Below are 24513 nucleotides of genomic sequence, written 5' to 3'. Positions count from 1 at the left end.
TTGATTTTTTGTCCACAAACGAAGTCGTTGTACCCTCGGTAGCATCCTGCCTTCGCACAGATGGATTCTTCTCATCCCAAGAAGCGAAGTAAAATGTATAAAATATATTGAATTTCTCATTCGATCACGATGAGACATGATCTTCAAATTCACACACTCCCTTGTTCGCCGCACATCTCTCTGGCCCCCACGGTTTTTACTTGAGATTTCCATTCCGACGTCTCGACTGCGGGTTGATATGATTTTCCCTTCGAACTGGCATTTATATATGGCGAGCGCTTCGCACTCGTCGCGTCGTTGCAAATGTGTCTATCAAGAGCACTTTCTGATACCGCTGGAAGGGCTTTGCCATCGTTCGTTCCAAACGGGGAAAGAAGAGAAAAAAGAACATGTCACTCAACCAAACACGCATTGCCAACGTGCCTCGAATTCTTAGTAGCAGCAACGACCCCACAGCCTATAAAGGATCCTCCCCCGCAAGTCACACATCCCAGAGCCATTTTCACGTGTCATTCCCTTTTCGACAATATTTTTAATATTCATGGATGAGCTCACCTGAATTTGATGATGTATCGAACGCCTCCCGCGTGTGATTGCTTCGCTAACGTCAAACGCAACGTTAGATTGCGGCCTTCTAGAGATAAAAAATATTTGCTCTTCCTGACTGGGATTAAAAATCCTCGAAAAGAAGAAGTGTGCGCGGATTCCGTGCAAAGGTGACAAGATTGTGTCTTCTCTGACGGCAGCATAATTGGAAAAGGTTCGCTGCTTGGCAGCAAAATCACAAAGCTCTTTTCGTGTGTCGTTTCCTCCGCCGTTCAACCGCCGATTACGGGACAAAATCCAAACAAAACAAGTCTCGGTCGTCGGCGTGATAGGAAAACAATCTGCCAAATGCAAAATTATTCCGTCGTGTTGCGGTTGGAACGCTGCTACCGTCGCCACCGTCGCGCGCTGTGCAATGCGCTTCTTCACCTGGAACAACGCAACGCAACCAGCGCGCCAATAACGTGCCAATGTGTTTGCCACCTCCCACCACCCATTCTGCCAAATCTTGAATACTGAAGGTGGAGTGTGTAAACGCTCAAGGTGGAAATCGTGGTATTTGGCCTCCCCAATCCGCCGTTGACGAAGACGAATAAACCGAATGAAGTGGGCGGGTGTGTTTCTGGGGAGGTAGAAACGAAACCGAAAATTCATTTGAGATGATAACAGCCGCGCCGCCCACCTTCCCAAACCCAAGTGCACCGCTAGACACCAGATTTGGCGACACGTGAAAAAAATAAAATAAATTGAAAATTGAAAACGTAACTCATGCGAAATATTATTTTCTGAAATTCAATTTTTTGTTGCCCTTGCCCTCAGCCGCTCCCGCCGGTCTGCTGTTGGGACTGACTGTCGGTGTTAAATCTGTTCAAGACGTCAGCGGTTTGAGGTCGGATTTGGCAGCGTGGTTAAAGAGAATCAATTTCGGGAATGCGAAATTGTGATCAACTCCCGTGTAGACAAAATTCTAAGAAAAAATACCTGACTAGACGCAGAAACAATGAATGTAAGCTATTGCCGCGTTTAAATCCTTCGAGGATTGAGTTGCTTGTAGAATTAAATCAGAAGTAACTGAGAATTGTTTAATTTGATTGTTTGATGATTATTTATTATTTCGTAGGTAATGTTTCTGATCATACAGATTTTTCCATTTTTTTTCCTAATTCACAAAATTGTTTTTTTATTATTATTTTTAACAGTGATTGCTACTGTTGATAGTTGAAGAGTGACAAACAAAATAGTATTTGTACCAAATTTCAATCGAATTTTATCCGCCAAAAAGTGTTGAATATTTTACATTCGGTCAAACAGTGTTTATTCACCTTAACTTTTTAACACTCATACTGCGGCTCATGTGTTTAATGGCAACGTTTCTTCTAACCAAGGCGCCTTATATATATTAGCACCTTGCTTCGAACCACATTTGTGCCGCTGCAATAAAATTGCATTGTGACGTCTAGATAATGGTTGATCGATAAAAGGTGGTAATACTATCTATGATATCCGCAATGCAGTTCTTTTGAAAAACTAGATTTGTGATTTTAATTTTCGAATATAATCTGTTATAGGATTGCCTATAACAGTAAACAATTTCTCAATATTGAAAAATGTTTCTATTACATTCGGTCATACCGCCAATGAACGAACGAACATCAAATAGAAAATGCTGTAAGATTTTATAGATCGACAATTGGTAGAATTGTTCATTCCTCGACGAGGTTCCACTAACATAACTCGACTGCGTGAAGGATCTAGGAGTGTATTTAGACTACTAACTCAACTTCAAAATACATGTTAATTACGGGGTTGGAATAGCTTCCTGTAGTCTTGGATTCATCATGCGCGCTGCGAGGGATTTTATCAATCTGGATTTAATGCTTTAGTTCAAGCCTGGAATACTGTTCAGTAATTTGGAATCCGCACTATCTAAAGCGAGTCAACAGCGAGATCGGAGCCGTACAAAAGCGATTCGTTCGGTTCGTTCTAAGACGATTACCCTGGTGTAACCCACATCAGCTACCAAGTCATTGAATACCGGTGCGAACTAATGGGTCTTGATACGCTACACGTGCGAAGAAATGTGAATCGCGACTTGTTTATGCATGATGTTTTATTGGCCAGGACAGAATGGCCAGTTATTCGAGAACATCAACCTTTTGATTCAACCTCGAGCTCTGCGGGACCTCGCATTCCTTCGAGTTTCTTCTCGTCGTACCAACCATGGATTCAATTACTGAGGCCTTCAATGTCTGTTCAACAAAGTAGCGTCTGGTTTCGACTTCCATTTTTCAGTTTGAGCGTTCTTGTCCTTGTCAATGACTCCATTATAGCGATACCACTGTTGCACCCTCTTACTGTAGTAGCAACTCGCCAAAGCTTGACGAGACCCATCTGGGCCTAATGAACGGCAATACCGATTGATGCATAGAACGGTATTCGTTGATGTAAATGTCCGTTCATATTGTTGGTTGTGTTGGTTGTGTTGGTTGGTTGGCCACAACTGCAGATTCTCTGCCGAATCATCAGCATACCGACAACCCCCGCCAAAACAAATTTATTAAAATTAACATCCTTTGGAATATCTCCACTACTCATGGCTATCCAAAACTTCTTTCACGGAAGCTGCTGCCAATTCAAATTAACATATGTTTCATCGTCTATAATAACGCGACCGTTGAATTAGATTAGCATCTAGTCATACAGCGTTCAGGCCTGCGATCTTGTCACAGTATTTTGCTTTACGATCCTGTTTGGTTTCATAATAGTCCGATACTCTAAGAAACCTTCCCGAATGCGTATTTTCCGAATGTACTGCGAGCAGTACCTAGTTTATTGGCCACATCCGCGTCCGGAAATCCTGGATTCGCACCGAAAACCCTCATGACGTTCTGATGCACTTTCCGGTCCACTGCACCGCTTCCATGTCTTGATTGAACCTTCTGAAAAACAGGCAAAGGTTCCTTGAAACACTTTTGCACTGCACTAGCGTCTGTGCCCGTTGGCTATTTTCATCTCCCTTACGATCGTTGTACCCGACCATGTCAGGGGTTTATTGCTTTTGAGCAGAATTAACTTTTTTTATTCCTTCACGGGACAGATTAAGAAAACACTAACTTTTTCCAATTTTTTTGGATTTCAAGAGAAAGACTTTGTAAACAAACTGCTGTTCAAAATACCAGAAACGGCCATTGGGTGCACTGTACCGGATGAAAAACAAAGCGTACCGTTTTTTACCGTGGTACCGTGGCAGAACTTTACTGTGTGACTGAACTTTTCAGTGTGAGATGTTGTCCGCAAACCTCAATATGCGAACGGCTATTATAATTCCGAACACTAGCAAACCATTCGTCCACTTTTTTAGATTGATTTCAATCCTCTCGACATAACCAGTGAAAAGTTATCCACTGCAGTTTGGCAGTTGTACCTAGAATATTATGCTTGAAAGCTGAAATCAAGTATTTTCCCTGTACTTGGTTTTTAGTTGGTATCTGCTGGATTTATAAGCAACTGGAGATTAAGGCTATATAGACCAATTTTATGCTAACTAATGGAATTATGAAAGTTATTTCTTGATACATAAAATAGGTTCCTTTGAATATATTCAATTTCAATGAAGGATTATGTACACTGTAGATTGTTATCCGAGTAATAATCGAACTATAACGAATTTGCTTTCAACCCTTTAACCCTTTAATGTAATAAAAATTCAACTCAAACCTGTGAATTGATTAGTATTTACTGCATTATGCTCGTATCATTGAACCAACTTAAGTAATGTAGTAATACCCGCAAAATTTTGCTTCGCCTAATCATATACATATTTGCATGACTACGAGATGTTATACCACGCATCAAAAATAATAAATGATCAATATTCGATCATCTAATCACCAACAAACAGAAATAGTAAACATAAGCCTTTTTCATGGAAAACTTTTGCAACAGTTCTCATTTAAGGTGTGTCCAGTTTCTTCATTGTCGTTAATTTCAATTTTGATGTAGAAAACGTATAAAAACCAAAACTGCTTCAAGACTTCAAGACGGGTCTATGGTACTAGGTGAGGCCGTTTCGTCACTAAGTTGGTTAGGGGAGCGGTATATGAAAACAGTACGGAAGAAAGCAGAAGGGGAATTATTTCCTTGAAGCGTGAAAGAGACAGACTGATCACGAGCGAGCTTGGGCACAAGCGTATTGTGTTTTGTTTACAAACAAAACACAGTAGACTTCCAAGATGGCTGAAGAGTGGTTTTAGCAAGTTGGCCCACCTTAGGATATACTTCTACGCGCCTTGGACTAGATAATCACGGAAAAACAGGGTCATTGGCATCGCTGGGTTTATCAGTTGTCAGCGGCTCCCGTCTTCTCTTTCAGGATGCCAGGTGATTTTTTCAAATATCTTCACCATCATATCGGAGGAAACTGAAATTTATAACTTACCTTTGAACAAAGTTTGATAGCTGTTTATTCTAATTGGTATTGTTAAATAGCGCATTTCATTAAACTTACCTTGAGTTTTTGAAGTTTATTTCAATAAATGTGAACAAAGAATATATTGCACAATTGCGAACTAAATTTTAAGAGCTTAGAAATGATAATTGGCTTGATAAACTGTTGATTGAGTTTATATAGCCCCAGTTCTTACACAAAACCGGAACTGTGATTACTCAATTTGTTTATTTCAGTTTTGAAGTTTTGGTTGTAAATCAAACCATATCCATAAAACTAATTATTGAAACTGTATGTAACCGGAAAACCTTCGATTTGTGAAGTGGTCGTTTGATCTAGGTTAAACTATTGTATAGTATAGGTCCATAATAATGAAAATACAATGTCACTATCATTCGAATTCTCTAACGCAAATGACCACTGGAAGTTCTCCGAAATTTTAAGTAAAAGTCGCTTTGTAGTAACCAAACAACATCCATTGGGTTCGATTCAAGATCTCATTCAATCACAGTATGAAAACCAATTGTTTCGTACATATTTTCACCCTTCTGCGATATTCGATTGACACGATTGAATAATTGAAATCCTTCACCCTTGTTCTAATAACCGACCGAATCAGAATTATCCGAACGGAACGCAATTCTACATTCTGCATGATTTGAGCGAAAATCAAACGTATTTCGCAATTCGGGTTAATAATATTGCTCCATAAGCTTCGGGCTCCGTTTGTGTGGAACGGAAATGGTAATACATTTTCGGGTGGAATAAACACACATAAATAGAAAAATATGGATGAAAATCAACTCTTCCGTATCAGATATGTATTCTATGTCATAGAGTAAAACATCTTCTACAAGTAGCGAAAAAATTTCGAACGAAACATTGTATGTTATAATGATGAAGTTTTAGCTCAAATACTAGAAAATTTATACCAAAATAGTTGAGTAAGGGCCAGGTGAAGGCCATTTTGATTCAAAGGATAAAAACTTCAAACTGCATTCGAGCCGGTTAATCCGATAGAGTCAGTTGCTTCACAAATTCGTATGAATCGTTTTGACGTTTGTTTTTGCATCAAGGCAAGGTTGCCCCATTTGCATAGCTCGATTGGATACGAATCGAACGGATGGCAGAAGGCAGGATCAGATCACATAATCCGATCGAATTCTAGAGCAAGAGTGATTTAAGTTGACACCATATAGCGTAAGAACAGCAAAAAATTAAACATGCTGATTAAGTTAAATTGATTCCTTTGCAACAACCCCCTTAAATATGCGTTCTCCGCCCACCCGAGAAACGGAGAAACTAATCTTCTCACTTTCTATCCATAATTTAGCAGAAATTCGCAAATGCTAATTCGCGTAAAATTATCCCATCGCTCTTTTTCCCCTCCACTCATACCCCCCTCCCCCCCCCCCCACTCGACAAATTATGAGACAGGATGAGTGAGAACGCAATTTCTCGCATCCAGTCTCGTATTCGTATGATTAGAATTACAACGACACCATGGGCTCTAAATTCTACCCCCTCCCTTTTCCGGCCACACCACTCCAGCCCAGCCTGAGCACAAGAAGAAATGGTAAAAGTTGGTGCAAAATGTGCACGCAAATATATGTGCGTGCGTGTGCTTACCTACGAATTGAAATTAAAATATTCAGAAGAACCGAACCAAAACTCGGCTACATCTCTCACCTTTCGCTTCCCTGCAGGTATACGACGGATAAATGAAGATGTTCGATACCGGCTGCTGTCTTGCTGCCACCGCAGTACCACTCCTCGTTCAGTCCCAGACGCTCATCGAGAGCAGATTATAATATGTATTTCTAATTACTTAATGTTTGCTCTGTCGATTTACGATTGCGACGACTTTCCTCGGGAGGAACGGAAAATGGTTGGCATCGGCGAAACTTTTACTCACGTTATAAGACTTCACCTGTGTTCAGTGGAAATTGTTCTAACACGAAACTTTTTTCTTTTCTGTTTTTTTTTCACAGATGCCGATAGGAACGTGAAACCAAAGCCAATACAAAACAAACAATCTATTCAATGAAGCATCATAAGTGAAACTTCAGTCTAATCTACTTTTAACGGTTTTCTTAATTAATTAATTTAAAACCTATTTATGTATTTATAATAACCTAATTTATTTATTTATTTAACTTATTAAAACTTTCAAACGAAACAAAAATCCTTACTTTGTAATTTCGTCACCTGTTCGAGTCAAAAAAAAATTAAGCCAACCTTCTAAATCACCTAATTTATTTTCAAAAAAGTCATTAAATTTAAAACGAAACCAAGCGATTGTTTAACAGTTCTGAGAAGAAAAAACTAAAACTAAAGCCACACAAAACGCATAACCAAACTAAACAAACGACAGAAAAGTACAAATTAAGCACTAAAAGAGTAAATTACAAAACGCATACAAAACGGAGTGTGAGTAGCCGAAAAAGAAGAAAAAAAACCCAGCAGTTGTGGTCTGGTCGCAACAGCCGAGCGTGTAAACTCTACCAAAAATAATATTTAGAGTAATCCAAAACACACAAACGAGGAGGCAGCAGCGTACGAAGAGAAGTGAGGTGCTGACAATAAGTTGTTCCCGATATTGAGCCTGTTAGAATACGTAAACCGAAGGCACAAATTTGCTCTTGCCAGCAACAGCAGCAGCAGTATTATTTTGTTCACTCATACACAAGTTGTCCGTGAAAGAGAGTAGAAATCAACAAACAACAAAACACACAAAACGTACAAGTACAAACAAAGCCAGCTAAACAAATCAGTAATAAGCAACAGTAATAGCAAACAAACAAAACAAAACAAAAGTAATAGTCTAAAGCCACAAATTGTGAAAGTGTTCAAATCTTGATCTTTAATGAAAATGTTACCTTTACCGAGAAAGTTGTGCGAGCAACTGAGTTACTTTTAATACGAGAGTGAAAACAAACTATTTACCTGAACACAAACAACAAAAAAGCAGAACAATTAGATCACACCGAGAAGAAATAGTGTAAAATATACCAAATCAAACAGAAGATTACAACAGTTCTTTTAGTGAAAAAAGTGTTTATTGACAAAAAATATCTACCTCTGACGAAGAAAGTTTCGCAAAAAAAACAAGTGAGCTTTGAAAGTTCAAAAAAATAAATTAAACCAGTGTTTAGCTTCGTACTTTTGTTCGGTTCCACTTTGGAAAAAATAATTTCGGTTTCTCTAGTCGTGAACGTACTTTGAGTGAACTCTCCCGGTGCGTGTGTCCCGTGTGAAGGTAGCGTCCGTTGAACGGGCTATGATTTTGTGTGTTAGTAAGATACCAGAGACTAAGATGTAGTATGACATCAATGATGAGTGTTACAACAGCGGAGGATACTACCGACCATAGTTTACCTTCGTTCGCCTCATTTACCGCCGAGCTGGAGCCCTCATGGGATTACTACGATCGTCAGGAGCGCTCGAACGGTTCTACCAACGGGGGTGATGTGATATCGTCCCAGACAAGCAATAGTAGTTATACCAGACCCTGGGAGATGGACTCCAAGGATCAACGTGCGGTGATCCCGAATGGGGGTGGTGGCGGCGGCGGCGGATTTGAGCCCTTCCCGAAGCTACCATCGTTCCAGAGTCAGTTTCATGGGTACAATGATACGGCGATGGGTGCTCCAGAACCCAGTTTACCTCAAGTCACAGCGGTCCCGGTGCCGATATCACCGAGTTCAGCATCACCCGGTACGGGTGGATCACTGACACAGCTCACGCAGTTGACGCCAACTCCACTGACGCCACTGCAAAGTGGGCTGGGATCTATCGGAGGCTCACACAGCTTCCACACACTGAGTGCTGTTAATCCACGTCCGTACCCTATCGTACCTGCGCCCATTCAGGCTCGTGACATCCCGACCATGAATCAGCAGTACATAGACGAACGCCACATCCAGCTGTATCAGCCGATCTCGAGCTTTCAGCCACAAACAATTCCCACCGTGACGGTCATCAAAAATGAGGTTGTTGACTTCGATCTGTCCTCCATCAAGAATGGAACGCTCCATCACAGCAACTTCCACAGTCCGTTAATAGATAATAATATGTTCTCCCAAAGTGGGCTGACGCATCATCATACAATACAGTCACAACAACAGCAGCAACAACAACACCAACCTCATCACCAAACCCATCACCATCTGCACCAGCCCCAGCAGAACCTGGTGACACCGTCAGTCCAGGAGCACCACATCACCAACCACACCAAGCTGACCAGTTCGACGACGAACCTGGACAGCAGTACCCAATCGGCGCAGATAACTCGGATCGCCGACAATCGGAAAAAAGAGCGGCGGAAAATGCGGGCCCCCTCGCTCGAGTCCAGTGCCGAGTCCGAGGGTAGTGCAATGGAAATTGGCGACAGTGGCAATCCGGGACAGGTCGCGGCCATCTCGAGTACGGCCAATTTCAAGAGTCCCATGCACACCATGAGCATGGACACGGACGACGGCGGCATCCCAGGCGAAAAGCAGGTGAGTCTAGGTTCTCGTACTCGTACTCGAAAAAAAAATTATCACTAAAAATTCACTTTAAGTCGGATGGTTTTTTCAAGCTTGTTAATGATCTCTTCTTTTTGTTTTCTTCAGAGAACTAAAGTGCGACCAAGCGCAACTACATGAAGATACAGACGGTCGCCATGTGGTTCTGTATCTTCATCTAGTTGCGTTTGGTTGCCCTTTAATTCTCTGAAGATAACAAAAAGAAGAGATCAATCACAAGCCCCTCTATTAGGCTAAATTCTCGCACTTTAGACTTAACGCTACCCATCAAATCCTGGGCAACGCTTGTACCATCTTTCTTACACACTTTCATCCACTTTTTCTTCAAATCCTAATCGTTTTTGAAGATCTTCCCTGATTCCGTAACTTGCCTTTCATAATTGTCCAGATTGTTTCTATTGGGCGAAGTTCTGGCAAGTTTGGCGGATTTGTCTCCTTCAGTACCAAAACAACAAACCAAGTATTTTTTGGCAAATCTGTCGATCTTCTTCCGGAACTTTTTCGGAACATCCAACCGAGTATTGGCCGGGATCTGTTTGGCGTCCGTTCTGATGAACGTCTCGTCGTCCATACGATGCATTTCGGAACTTGGCCACCGTATTCTGTTTATCGGTAGACGCCTGCTTAAACTTGAAGATATGAAGTCCGACCCGCTTCATTGTCTGCTGGACGAACCAGACGGAAGGATTGACTCTCTTGACCACGTCCCGAATCGAAAGGCTCGGATTGCGCTTGAAGTAAACTCTCATCTTTCTTGCCTTACGGGGTCGGAGGACGATTTTAACACACGGGACACGAATGGTCGAATCCCAACTGTTTCGCGGTCTACCTGTGGGACTGGCCAGAATTTTCCAGGACCGCGCCCATAATTTTTTGTCGGAGCAATTCTTGCTTGGGAGCCATCTCGATAACCATTTGACAGATTGTGACGAAATTTTCCACATGAAAACATTACACTCTGAACTAGTTTTACTAAAAATTTCATCAATGTTTACACCTGCAATAAAAAGTTATACACAAAAGAAAGTGTTGCATTTTTTCGAGTACAATCTTCATACGATGAGGAGGGTGACCGAATGCTAACTGGGTTTTCTTTTCCACCCCTCGTAGACGAAGAAAAAGCGCAAACGTTGTGGCGAATGCGTTGGATGTTCGCGCAAGGACAACTGTGGCGATTGTGCTCCATGTCGGAACGACAAGAGCCACCAGATCTGCAAAACCCGGCGCTGCGAGAAACTGACGGAAAAGAAGGTAAGCTTAGTTTTTGATGTTCCTCGACCCATCTCTCGCGATTTGTAATCAACGAAGGCGGTATTTAGAACATACGAAACAAAGGATATCAATGAACCTTCGCGAACGGCTTCGCACACATAAAACCATCCTTAACCAATTTAATGAAGCGATAAAATCTCATGCACATGACTACCGCCGAAAAAGTCGCACGCTGCTGGTGTCAGTGCACTTTCCGCCATTGTTGTTGTTGTTGTCGTTGTTGATGCGGCGGTGGGAAGATCGAACAAAACAAAAGATACGATCAAATTAGCGCGCGCGGCAGTCAGGGCTAATTTTTAACCGTCAAAATATTTGCACACTCTTTTCTTTTTTTGCGTGGAGCGCTTTTTGTAACCCTTTCATTTTCGTCATCGCCGCAGAAACATATGTTGGCTTTATGTACGTCTTTGCCCTTGTTTCGAGCTTCAACCATAAAGGTGGACCCGTCTGGAGGTGGTGCAGGCAGGTTGTAGAGGTTCTTCTCGCGCGCAGTTAAGCTCTTTTCGATGTTCGGTTTGTTTATTTCTCGTCCACTCAGAAGGCCGGGTTTTTTTTCGCTCCTCGTTCTTCGTACGAAACCATAGCTAAATGTGCCTCCTTGTTTGTTAAGCGTGGCACGAGCCCTGTCATTGATAACGTCATACGAGGGGCCACCGAATGGTGGTAGAAGTTGCAGGCTGCGTGCGGGGGTAAGCACCCATCTGGGCTCTATCCCTGGTGTTCTGCGTTTAACGATTTTTACCGGCGCCCGGTGCTACGTAGCGGGTGAGTTACACAAACAAAACTGCAGATGTTAGCGGGTATGAAAAATTATTGATTTTTTTTTGCGCTCTGTTAACTGCTCAATTGGACGTCACTCATATAAGATATCGATTTTTACGACTTTCTTTCTCCTGCACCAGTGATGTGTTTGAGCATGATAAGGGATAATATATTTCACTGGCCGATAGGTGGAATGTTGTTTTGTTGTTTACAATTCGCCTGCTGATAGGTGCGCGGCTGCCAGCCGAATCGATTCGGTTATTTTCCGTACTGTCGCATTATTACCAACCCGATTATTTACACCACGCAAACATGCGCTGGGTGTAATGTCCATGCAAGCTGGTTGGAGGAAATCTGAATATTAACCCATAGTAGGCCGACCGTTCGGCATCAGTGTTAGACAGTTGTTTCCATTCCGATGCACGCTTATATTGTAACATATTCACTCGCATAAAATTTTATCGAACAACTAAAAACAGCAGCAATTTACTTTTGTTGGGCTTTGAAGGGATTGAAGGGATAAGGGTAATTGATGTACTCTTTGAACAACACGTCTGTAGTCGGGAATCACCTTGTTGTCTGAACAAATGTATACTCCCGCAGCTACGACATGCGACACGATTACGTGAGTAAAAGAACCACCAAAGCTTGCTTGGATAGTCAGAAGGAAGGAAGGAAGGTATTGAATTAGAGAGACTTTAAACTCTGAGAGTTCATTCGTCTCTAGGATAGTCAGAAATGATGCTGTATTAAATTATACAGACTTTAAAATCTATAATCAAACACAGCGAAACAACAACTGAAACTGAATTCTCGGTTCTCAGAAACATGTGACATATTATAGTCACGAATTCTAATTTCAACAAAGTGCAGATGCACTGGATGTTAAAGCCAAGATTGCTTTTGCGAGTCGACCAATCAGAACGTGTGATTTTCATTTTTCTAAATTTTTATACTTACTTTTATATATGACTGAGCAATAATTCTGAGCACAAATGCCGCCGCTGCAAGCTCATTTCTTCGATTTCGTTACATTGGCCTATTTTCATGTTCATTCCGGGAACGCGGGAATTATTCACAATTGATCTGAATTCAAAAACCGCCGCGGCATTCTTCGTTTTATTATCAATGGAGACATCAAATTTATTCGTTTCCACTACGATCTCTAAAGCGTGCCGTCACGGTGCCCGATTGTGTTGTCTGTGTTTGCGCATACCTACCGAGTTATACAAATGTTTGCGACATCATATTGTGAGTAAAAAAATCACTACTGCTTAATTGGATTGTCAGATGGATTGTTGAAAGCTAGTTTCATAAAATATATTATTTTACTAGCTGACGTTTTCATACTAAGCGACCGTTCATGTGTTTAATCCCCGAACTACTCATTAAATAATATTCAAATTGGTTTTTCTCAAGGCTGAGTGTTCATAGCTTCTACGACCAAAGACCATATGGAAATTCAATTTTCCGACCATCCTTAAAAGTTTTCTCCAAATTTTCCGATTTTTCTCTCCGCTATATTGATCTACAGGAAGAGACGAATACAGCTAAAGAAAGACGGCACAAATTGGACCAATCATTCCTCGGAAATCTCATAAATCCATCAAGCAATAATTGTGAGTACAAGAGGAAACTTGTATCTTCGAGTTCAACAAATCAGAACGCGGAATTTCCGCTTGGTTAACGGTTGAGATTTTTCAGTTATTCGATGGCATATATTATTTTCTGTGATGCAAGAAACTTTTATGAAGTGCCGAAATCGAGCAAAAATCTCATCAAAACATTATGAAATGATTGAGCAATAAGTGTTTGAAATTAGACATTTTTCATGATGCGATCAATTTTCGTTTTTCAATTTGTACCCCCAATATGTTTCCGAAAGTCGCAATCCTACGTCAAAACAAAACCTAATAAAATGCAAAAATATGTAAACTTTTTTACAGTGTTACTTCGATGAAAGAACACACATTGTGATGTAGGAAAAATATGATTGGATTGAATCTACTATACGAACAAAAATTTTGGTTTTGGGCAATGTTTTTTGGCGATTTTTCGATTTTCATAATTTTCCGGAGAACAGAAGAAAAGCAAAAATAATTCCTGAGGATTGGGGTCCTGCAACGCCAACAATCAAAATTATACAAATGGCTTTCGTTAAAAAATAATTTTTACTGCTTGATCGTTAATGGGTTGATGTTTATGCGGCGAAGATCCACTTCTCCTGGCATCGCTGGAGAAAAAAAAACATGAATGACGTTTAATTTCATGCACCATATGGACCCGTCTTCTTGGCACTTTTTACCTCACTTATGCTCCTTAATCGCTCCCTTCGCATCGGTTCACGCTCAGCGAGATACGGAAACGAGATTACCCATTAATAACAACTCCCGGAGAGAAAGAGCAAACAAAAAAATTAAAAAAGTGTATCAGTCAGCTGTTCTAACTTTGTTTCGATTTACAACCCTGGGATTGGGATTCGAAGGACTCTCTAACCATTGTTGTGTTGGTCTTCGTTTTCCTCTGGGTGTACGAAATAGGAAAATAGTGATCGAAAATAAAGGAACTTTTCAACACGAAAATCGAATCTCAGGTAGAAAACAACCTCTTTGGAGTTTATTTTTCAAAGCACAATCATTCGTGCCGGTTATAATTGAGAACGAAACGTGACAAAGGCAGTTGCTTTCACACGAGAAAAGTCTGCTCCGAACGGGGAACATCTGCCGTTTCCTCAATTATACCAGGAATACAACAACAAAAAAACTCCTACGCACAGATCCAGCATTGCTTTTCCTTCTCTCTTCAATTGATTGGAAATGAAATCCATGACAATGCAGAGAGCACAAATGTGATGTATCTTCAAAGAAGGTCATGCCAGCAATGATTCTGGCGAAAATCTTTTTAAAGCTCTGGCAGCGTTCAAATGTTGACACAATGTTGCTCCCAAATAATCGTTGGCGCCCAGCAGCTCCAACTCTCCGCATTTTGATCCGTTCTTCTGCTTCTTGATGACAAAACTTATGGCTCATAAATAATACTTCATTCGTTGATTTCCGCCCTCTTTTTGCTTCGCTCTACAACTTGGTACAATGGTGAAGATGTCATTTGTTTGCTTGAATCTTTTTTCTTTTTTTCCTATTTTTTTGGTTCTCAAAACCAAAATCGTTAGTCACATTTTATATTCCCGTTCCTTGCAAACATCGAATCGAGCGTGGAGCTCCATCTGCTGTTTAATTGATTTTGTTTTTTGTCGAAAAACGAATAATTGATCAGCTACCTTCTATTGATTCAGCCCTCGTCACAATGCATTATGACAGAACGCGTCAAATGTGGTCAAAGGACAGGTGTCACTGTTGCCCTGTCGTAGCCATGTTTTCGAACACCGCCGCGCCCAAGTGGAGGCGGTGGAGAGAAGGGTCGTAAAATCGTAAAATCGAGAAAGTTTCAAATTTCATAGCGTTTCAGCAGCAGGAGCGCTTGCACTCTTCGGTGGAATAGTGATATTTCCGAGAGACACAAACATCAGCTATCGGGTTTCGATTGACGACAGGATATCGTGCTTAAGGTTTCCCTGGTTTAATTGGCAAAAATGGAACCAAATGAGCGTCCATGTTTAAGTTAAATTTTGACATATTTTGTAAGCACTGTCCAGTTTTTTTCTCATGGCTATGACGGTGGAATGATGCTCAACTAACGTTACAAAGAGAGCGCTTATGAAGATGATGAAGCTGCTACTGCTGCTGCTGATTGAGTGATTGAGCGCAACGAGGCGCAATTTTTAAATCTAGGCTGATTAAAGTGTATGTCATTTTCGTTTTAAATCCAATTGAACTCAGCCATAAAGCATATATGTACGTTAAGCACAATCAACACCGGGCGCAATTGAATCTGGAGATTCTGACAATTGTGTCGGGTAGAGAGTGTTTCATACCTTTCGGTTAGGTTCGATTCGATCTAACCCCACGCGAAAGACGTGAGAGACCTTATTTATTATAGCTATTGCTTGCATCCCTCGAGGGACAAGCATTGCATTTTTTGTTCTTTGGCGTATAATTCTTACTTTCGCACAAACAACGTTCGATTAACTGTTACCGGCCCTTTTAAGGGTCCCTCCCTGCAATAGTGTGCGTTTTTTTGTTCTGCGCGCTATCGAAGAAGGCGACGACCTACGCGTGCGCCAAGTTGCCTCCAAACATTGCACGCAACACGCTTCGTCCCTTCGCTCGATTGAACCACTACAATCGCAAAACTACAGAAGAATTAAATTCGTTACGGACGTTGTATTCTCTCTACTCTCTGTCTCTTTTCGTCCTCCAGTACAACGGAGACGAAGACCCAGTCGAGAGGAAACACACATCCCTCTCAGTGTATCCTTGCATGCATTTCGAATTGTGTCTTTTTCCTCCCGTTCCCACCGATCATTCTTCTGGTCCTGTTTTCCCGCTTTTCTTCTTTGTTTTTTTTTGCTTTCTGTTTTTATTATCGCGCTTCCCTACCGATATATATATTCTGGCTGCCATCGTTGCACATCTGTCGGTTTGCTTGCTTGCTGCTCGATCGAGACACACACAGACTAGTTCCACATTCTCGCTGCCATTATTTGTATTATTACATTTTTATTTTTAGCCAGCGAGAGCGCGCGGGGTAATTCCTAGTCCTCTCGCACATTGAAGCCCCGAAAAACCACATTCGAATGCAGCTTTCGGGTTCAGAAAAATCTGTTGATTTTTTTCTGTTTTCATTCTTTTTCTCTGATTTGATTTTCATTTGCTGCTGCATGTATAGATGTGTGTGTGCATCGTTTGTTTGTCGTCAGTCCGGGTCCTTAAATGCGACCGACAGTTTGGTGATGCTGTGAAAAGTGGTTTTTATTTCAGTAGTTCGCGTTCGAACCCAGAAAGTTCATCGAACGTCGTCATCGTAGCGGATGACTTTGGGGTGGAAAAGCAAACGCCACGACGTTAATTTGTTTGCTTAGGATTGTTGATAGAACCCGGGCATTGGAAGCAGGATGCATTGGTTTGATTGAAACGAAGAAAAACCATGATAACGGATCGAAGCTCGCGTTTACTAACCGAAAATAACACTTACTGACAAGAGCTAACATTTATTGACACAAACTAAAAAAAAACTAATGTTTACTGACACAAACTAACCGCTAATTCAACTAATCGGACTAACAGTAGTTTTTAAGAAGTGACCTGAACAAAACTAACAAAAACTAACGGCTAACCAAACTGACCAAGTGATTAACGCGTACTAAAATTAGACCATAAGAAGTGTGTTCGCAACGAAGAGCGAATGAAGAAAACATTAATCACTAAACTAGCTAACAATCCACTAAATATTGCTAATCAATTTACCCAACTAATCTACTGAGTAAAAACCGTTTCAATCAATGTTCATCTAAGGAACATCACTTGAAGATGTGGAATTGTTCTTGCATAATATTAACACACATTTCTGATGGTTTTGCTGGATCTTATAATTATAAGATGAACCGCCTGTTACGTCTGTCTTTACGGAACATTCTGGCCAAACAAGGTTTATGTCCAATCGAGTGCGGAACTGCACATAAATACATCACCCGTTTAGAATCCATCAATGGAGGATTCCCAAGAGATATTTCCTTTCAAAACAGCTTCTGTCACGTTGAAAATAAAAACCTTCCCATACGGCTCCCTCGTCGGGAACCATTTGACACTTCCGAAGGAGGAGGGGTACGAGATGATGATGAATTTATCTCAACAATGTTTACAGCAGACGAAGGGAAACGCGCGGTGGGAAGAAGCTGTTGCTTGTTGCAGTTTATTAAAATGCCTCCCAAGAAAATAAAAATCTGTTAATCTGTGCATTTAACAGCTGTCCAATGTCCCCGAAGCAACAGTCAAAACAGTCACAGAGCATCATCCAAAAGGAAGATTGATGAAATGATGGGTTTCTTGATTGCTCAAAAACAAAAGCATCAGAATGGAAGGGTACTTGAAAACTGGTTCTTGATTTTAGTTTCACTCAGATAAGAGCCTAGATAGTTACAGTGAGAAAATTTCTTTTATTGATTCTTTCAACCTTCAACGTCTGTCTTTAAGGGTGCCAAAATCAGAAAACATCACGTTTTTATGAAATTTTCCTGCCATCGATAGCTGAACTGCGAACGGCTTTTTATGTCTGTATAACAATCAAATCGCAATTTTCTATCATTTGTTTTCATATTTTGAAATCTGAATTTCCGTTTTCTGTACACTTGTACCGTGCTTTCCACACAAAACCGTCAATAACAAATACCTAACATAGCGGCGAGGCACAATTTTTGTAGGGGAACATAGGGTAAGACGCACCGTGTCGGTAAAACGCACCACCATGAAAAATCATGGATAACGCTAAATACCACTAAATGTAGTTCAGCATCGAAAACCTCGTCTAGCTTCATAAAATAGTAATATAAAAGACCAAATGATTTTATGCAGCTTTGGCTGCTTCTGTCATTAGACTTTTGAAGCATTATAAAACTAATTAAAATTTTGCAAACTTCAATACACTTTCGAATGTCACCAGAGCTATTGGTTGAGTTTGAATAAACAAATGTTACAAAATGAAAATGCAATTTTCTTATGCATCACTGAAAAAAAGTTAGTCAGTGTCAGTGTTTCCAAATCACCCAGATATTTACTGCAATGATGATTTCTGAAAAGCATAAAATCATGTTCTCATATCATTTCTTGAGACGATTTTCAAGAGACGATTTCGACATAAGGTCAGTTTCTGTTTTGTTCTCATTAGACGATGATTGAATCAAGCTGTTTTCCATCAAAACCACGCTATCCGCCAACCCATTTCAGGGCCACTGTAAGATTAAAGAGTTGATTTTCAAATTTAACTGTGTACTTTTCTCGTAATACCTACCATCATACATTTTACATTTATCATTTGTCCTAAAATCTGATTATCGGTGCAGTGTACCGAACCGTTTCAACAGTCTTCTTAAGTTTTCGCTTGATATAGGGTGAGTCGATAACTATTGCGACACTTCAGATTGATTGGTAAATCGGCTATGGTTATCGAAATAGAGCATTTTTTTCAGTAGTTTAGCATATGAATTTCTTTCAGCTTCGGAGCTTCCAGACGAATGAATATTAGTATTTAAAGTCTTCGTGAGCGATGGAAAAGAATTTCTCTCTTTTTGTTTTATTTCCTCATGCCTTCCTTTCACCAGTCGTTTCCTCCTTTGGTCTACCGAAGTTCGTGCTTTATCATGGTCCAATAGGTTTAGATCGGACGGAGTTCAGGACAGCTTGGCGGGTTCATCTCTTTCGGCACAAAACCCACAGAATTAGCCTCATACCACTCTTGCACGTTTTTGCAATATGATTACTCCGTTTGTCAGAAGTGTATATGGCCTGCCACATCAGATACTTCCATGCGATTTTCGACAGCTTCTTCGGTTTAAAACGGTCGCGCACAGCAAACTGGTCCTTGTCTGTGAAATATTTCTGTCCCGACAACTACTTAAAGTCTACCTCGATGTAAGTTTCATCATCTATTACACAGTTTGGGTATTTCGTAAGCAGCTTCGTGTAGAGTTTGTGGGCGCGCGTTTTGTTAACAGTCTGCTGGCGTTCGTCCCGATCTGGAAGCTTTACACTTTGTACGTTTTCAATATGGATCATTTCTTGACCAATTGGACGAATCACTGCGAAACCTCAATGGCTAAGTCTCGCGTCGAAATGACCGAAGTCTGCTTGAAATGAGCAATCACCGCTATCTCAGTTTTTTTGCGCGTTATTTTACGTCTAGTTCCTGATTAGTGGTCCACTGTTGTTTCCAGAATATTTGGAGGATCCTTGAGACGGACGAAAGATGAATATTCATCAGTTCTCCCAAAGCGCGACACGACAACCCAGGATTTTGTATGTGACTGGACAAATTTTTTTTTGCGAACTATTGGATGGTTTTCTTTTATCTCGACAGAAATCTCACAGACAACTGCAAAACTGGGCGGTTGTAAACGAACACTCTTTAGAGAAACTATGTAAAAATTGGTTTCTTACGGTTAAGTATGAAAAAAGCTACGCAAATTCAAAAGTGTCGCAGTAATTATCGACTCACTCATTCACATATTTACCTATTGGACGGGAATGGGGGCGATTGAACGTATTTAGGTTCTTGTCGACGAAATCTACCTGATTGCCTCGATATTACCGGCAGTAGTGGCAACTCGTCAAATCAAGTCAAAGCTTCACAGGTCTTTTGAGCGTTTTTATGAAAGGCTGCGTGTTCTGATGCATTTTTCATTTTACAAACTCAAATCTATCGTATTGTTTGTGACAAAAACCTTTGTTTTTGCTGTACAGGTGCAAATATTCTGCCAAATCATAACCTTTATAGCAAATTTATTCATTAGTGCAAACCTAAATCATGCCCTGACTAGGTAAAAAAATCTATCAGGAAGCTGTCCGAAATCCATTCTTACCTATGTTTCACCGTCAATGAACAGCCATTTTTGGTACCTCATTGGAATCCGGTCATACAACCACCGAGTATGAGCTTTGGTGTCTAGAGTCTTTCTTTTTCACGGTGCTATTCAGATGGTTGCTTGCTCGGTAAGAATGATTCAACCTTCAACGATTGAACTGACGATCGTAAGTTTTACAAAAAACGCTTCATTTGAACCACTCGAGCTACGCTCGCGAAATCTTCTGAACACATTACGCACAGTAGTTTTGGCGATATTTAACTGTTTTGCGGTTGTTGCAAGATTGATTTTCGTCTCTCATCTTCCATCTGGAATAAATTCTTACTCGTTTCACGAAAAACGGATGAACTATTACCAACGTAAGAGGACCATCTGTTAAATAAACCGCTGTCAAAAACTTCACTGTCACTGAGGCGTGCCGCTGCAAAATATATTACTTGTACGGATTCCCAGTCTCTATTAATTTGTTCAATTTTATCCAGAAAGCAACACAATCACTCAACAAAGTCGTAAAAAAATACGGTAATATGGTAAATGTGGTAATATGTGGCAGATGGATGCAACTAGATTTTTGACGACAAGCTCGGTAGCATTTTGCACATGTGCTTGGATTGGCCACTCCATCGAATTGAGATCCGACGTAAGATGAGTAGGATGGGAATCCTACAGTTGAAAAGAAATCTGGAAAATAGCTCTGCACCTCACTTAAGTTGTTTTCACCTTGTGAGCCGCAACCGAAACTTGCTCAAGCGCCCATTTCGTTTTAACAATGTTGGTGATGAGTATCCGTTTCGCCGATCTCGAAAATATACATCTCTGTGTTGATTTTGATACCTGACTTCATGAAAACGAGAGATATTTCACCGAGGGCATAAACTCCGCTTAACATAATGTTTGACTGTGGATTTGGTCGACGTTTGGACTACTGAAGAAGTGCCTGAAGCTTCTGTGGGCCAGTACTTGTCGTTTGAACGGTTAGGAGCCCGTTTGGAGTTTGATATTGAGCTCCCATTTTCGTCATTTGCTGCGCCGATTCGCGCTTCAAATCAGTCTCACGAGCGAGATTCCCCATTGAAATCATCGCATTCCGACTATTTCACTTCTTAATAATCTTGCGTTTCCTGGAAGTGTTGATGGTCCGCTTTCTGTCACCTCTTCGATAGTGATCATCGTGACCAAGCTCCTTGGAATATCAGGGTCCTGAAACGGTCATGTTGAGACGCCTCTAAACTTGATGGCCGCCTTGTAATGAATATAAAACGGCAATTAGGTTGATTTTAACAGACACTAAGATTCTAAGAAATGTTCGTTTCTTTGCAAAATTTTTGGAAAACCAACGAATCAAGTGTGAAACGATCGGGAATATAATCGTATGCTATCAGTATCTGAATTTTTGGTTCCAGAAAAGCAGCTTTTCCACTTACGGGCTGTCAGAACAGTAGTAAATAACCAGAGCGGTGTGGACCCATTAGTAGCTCATTAGTACCATTTTGATTTCCCCTTCCCGGTTCACCACGTAAAGAAAAAGCCAGTCCGATATTCTCCTAATGTTCTCTCAGCCTATCGCGATATGCACATTATTTAATATGCAAATTGCTTTTTATGAGTAAATAAATCCATTCCTGCTATGCTGTGCGGGTTCGCAGGAGAACCTATCAAATTATGCATTCTCGGCAAAAACGTTTCCGCGTCCACCCACCTGTGTGTGTACGTGTCTGTGTGCGTGTGTGTGTGTGTGTGTGTGTGTGTGTGTGTGTGTGTGTGTGTGTGGACCCCTGTTCACCTGAGCAACGGGGCTCTATCGCGCGTGTATACACACTATCGGCATTGGCTGACAGAGAGAGTTATTAGCGCCGCCACTATTTGGCCTCCGCAGCTCCATTAAAATATTTAATTCCATCGAATTTCATTATTGCATATGAAACAGAGGAAAAAATCGAACTGTGGTTGGAAAATCCATTCCACCCCGCGCGCGGTTGCTCATAACTGAGGCCTCCCCCCGGCAACCCCTGGCAACTACGCCAGGAAAATTCCAGAACCAACTTCATGCACCGATTGGTTCGGCTAGCGCACACCGATCGGCCAAAATTTCGATCCCAAAGTGGGTACAACAATTTCCCGAGTTTCACTTGCTATGCTGCTGCATTCCGGCATAATTTTGAGGAGACAGCGCGCGCGGGAACGGCGTGAATGTGTCTCTTGTTCAAAATGTACGCATCCGTAACTGTCCGTTTGTGAGTGCAGCTTTTCCGTTTTTGTTTTTCATCCGGATCTGCCGGTGAACAACGCGCAGAATATAAATTTTTTTCATCCCGTTCGTGATGATGCGAGAGGACGACGATGACGACGATGGTTCCGAAATTAAATGTACGCTTTCGTGCATCGAAAATGAAATTAAACTATATTTATTTCATATGGAAATATGCACGCCACGTCCGTAGGATTTTAGCCAGCTCACATCGATTGGCCAGACAATATACAAGCGAGGCGCTTGTACTGAACGGTGTTCCGGGCCTGCAACAAATGCAATTCGAAACCAATCTTTATTGACAACTCGCAGCCAGTATTTCTGTGTGCGGAAGGAAAGATGGTAAATCAATAAAATGGAAATTCATCAAAAGCGGTCGTCAGTGGAAGGCAAATAGAAGCGAAAAAAATATTGATAACATTATTGATTTTCAAGCTAGGATTAACGAATTCCGCCGCTTCTCCCTACAACTCAAAATATAGAAACCAATTCGAGAAGTTTACAGCCAGACAGACAAACATCAACCATTTTCGATCAAATGCCCCTAACTCTAGCCCGTCTCCACCGTCTGTAAGGAAAAAAAAACTAGATTCGTTTGGCGTGTTTCTTTTCCAAGGCAAAAGATGCAAAGATTCGAACAAATTGCCCCCTCGATCCAAAATCGAAGCATTTCGCTCCCTTTCCTTCATTGACCATGAAAATCTTCGTTTACCGCGTCTGGAAGCGGATACAACTCTCCGTCCACAAACAGCGCACACCCTTTAGCTCCTGATCCGGATCTTGAGTACACAAATTTGATTTTTTGGAAGAAAATGGCTATTTGTCCTTGGAATGTACGAGAAAATTTCACCATTGGAATGAGAATCAATTTGTGAATGTATCCATGAAGTACTAGAACGATTGTGGCGAATCTGCGTTGCAAAACTGACAGCATCTCATCCATGGCTCTTTGTTCAGCACCATGTGCACAAATTTCAATCATCCAGCTCTGCCTGTCATTAATAATCCAATAACTCAATTAAATGCGACGTAATTTGATAAACCTGTTAGTCCCATTAACCACAACAAAACTTCATTGTTGCAATCTCTAATGACACCGGGAACCAATACCACCCACCATCCGATCAGGTCGGTTTAGTCGACTATTCGCTCCATCCATTAGCAGGGTGTACTACCGAACGAATCATCAACTCATCCCCCTTCCAACCGATTGCATGCGTTCTCTGCGTGGGTGTGTTTGTGTGTGTGGGTGGGTGAAGCACACTATCCCTACGGGTGTAATCCTCATACATATATTTTGCCCCCTATTATACCTAGTGAGCATTTTTGCAATTTTCCCAAAAACCAAACACACATCGAAGCACAAAAATAAGGAAACTATTCGTCCGTGCAGTTCCCGAATTCAGCCGTCTCTTCGCCGTCGCCACCCCCGCACCGCGTGCCTGTCTAGTGTCCGGTTCGTAGGTGGGCTGTCAGTTTTATTTATTTATTTATTTATAGATACACACATTCATTATGATTATGAGCCACGCTGGGCCCCAGAGAAGTTCGATGAGAATGACGACGACGAAGCGGTGAAAACGACAGAAAACAGCCTTCCAATCGTCCATCACGGCCACCACCGCCGCCACCACAATTAGAGTAACTCTACGTGGGTGGAATGGGGCGACCCAACGGAGCCGGCCGAAATCTCACCCGAAAACAGTATTTTACGAGCCGTAATCATGAAAATACTACATAAAAATATGAAATTATTGCGCCGATTCGAGCTGTCGTACGCGCAAAACTTGTTGGTGGCGGCGGTGGTGGCACTAAAGACCCGGTCGGAAAGCGAAAACAGAGCAATAGAACTGCTTAGTAAGAGCTTTTTTTTTTGTTGGAAGAAAAGGACGATTTGTTCTGGAACGCGCCCTCGGTTGCCGTTGCCCATTTCTGGTCTCCCCTGTTTGTCGAGAAAAATCTTGAAACTTGCGAGGAGTTCTTACCTCCACTCAACATGAAAGTGGCACAGATAGAAGTCCGGTAACATTATTCGCCCCCAATTTTTTCGATGGTGGTGGACTGTGGGTGCGCTTGTTTGGCGGAGGGGGAGGAGGAAGTTCTGTTCATTTATATTTACTACCCTCCCTTATCGACAGTTGGGGGGTTATGCGTGTGCATCCTTGGCAAATGCAACGCTGGGATGTGATGATTCAGGGGATGCTGATGCAAATGTGGCGATGTATGCCTACACACA

At 41.4% G+C, this 24513-nt stretch overlaps 1 protein-coding gene across 2 annotated transcripts in view; it reads left to right on the top strand.

Moving 5' to 3' along the window:
* Nucleotides 1–24513, top strand: part of LOC129764961 (methylcytosine dioxygenase TET) — a 297435-nt gene that overhangs the window by 25766 nt on the left and 247156 nt on the right. For both annotated transcript variants that reach the window (XM_055764656.1, XM_055764655.1), the window contains exons 2-3: nt 6985–9495; nt 10633–10773. In XM_055764656.1, the coding sequence (XP_055620631.1) occupies nt 8317–9495; nt 10633–10773 (1320 nt within the window). In that variant the 5' untranslated portion in view covers nt 6985–8316. The remainder of the gene's footprint in view (nt 1–6984; nt 9496–10632; nt 10774–24513) is intronic.

Source organism: Toxorhynchites rutilus, chromosome 2, assembly GCF_029784135.1.
Source record: "Toxorhynchites rutilus septentrionalis strain SRP chromosome 2, ASM2978413v1, whole genome shotgun sequence".
NCBI lineage: Eukaryota > Metazoa > Arthropoda > Insecta > Diptera > Culicidae > Toxorhynchites > Toxorhynchites rutilus.
The sequence above is the reverse complement of the archived record's forward strand: the minus strand, read 5'-3'. Positions and strand labels throughout refer to the sequence as shown.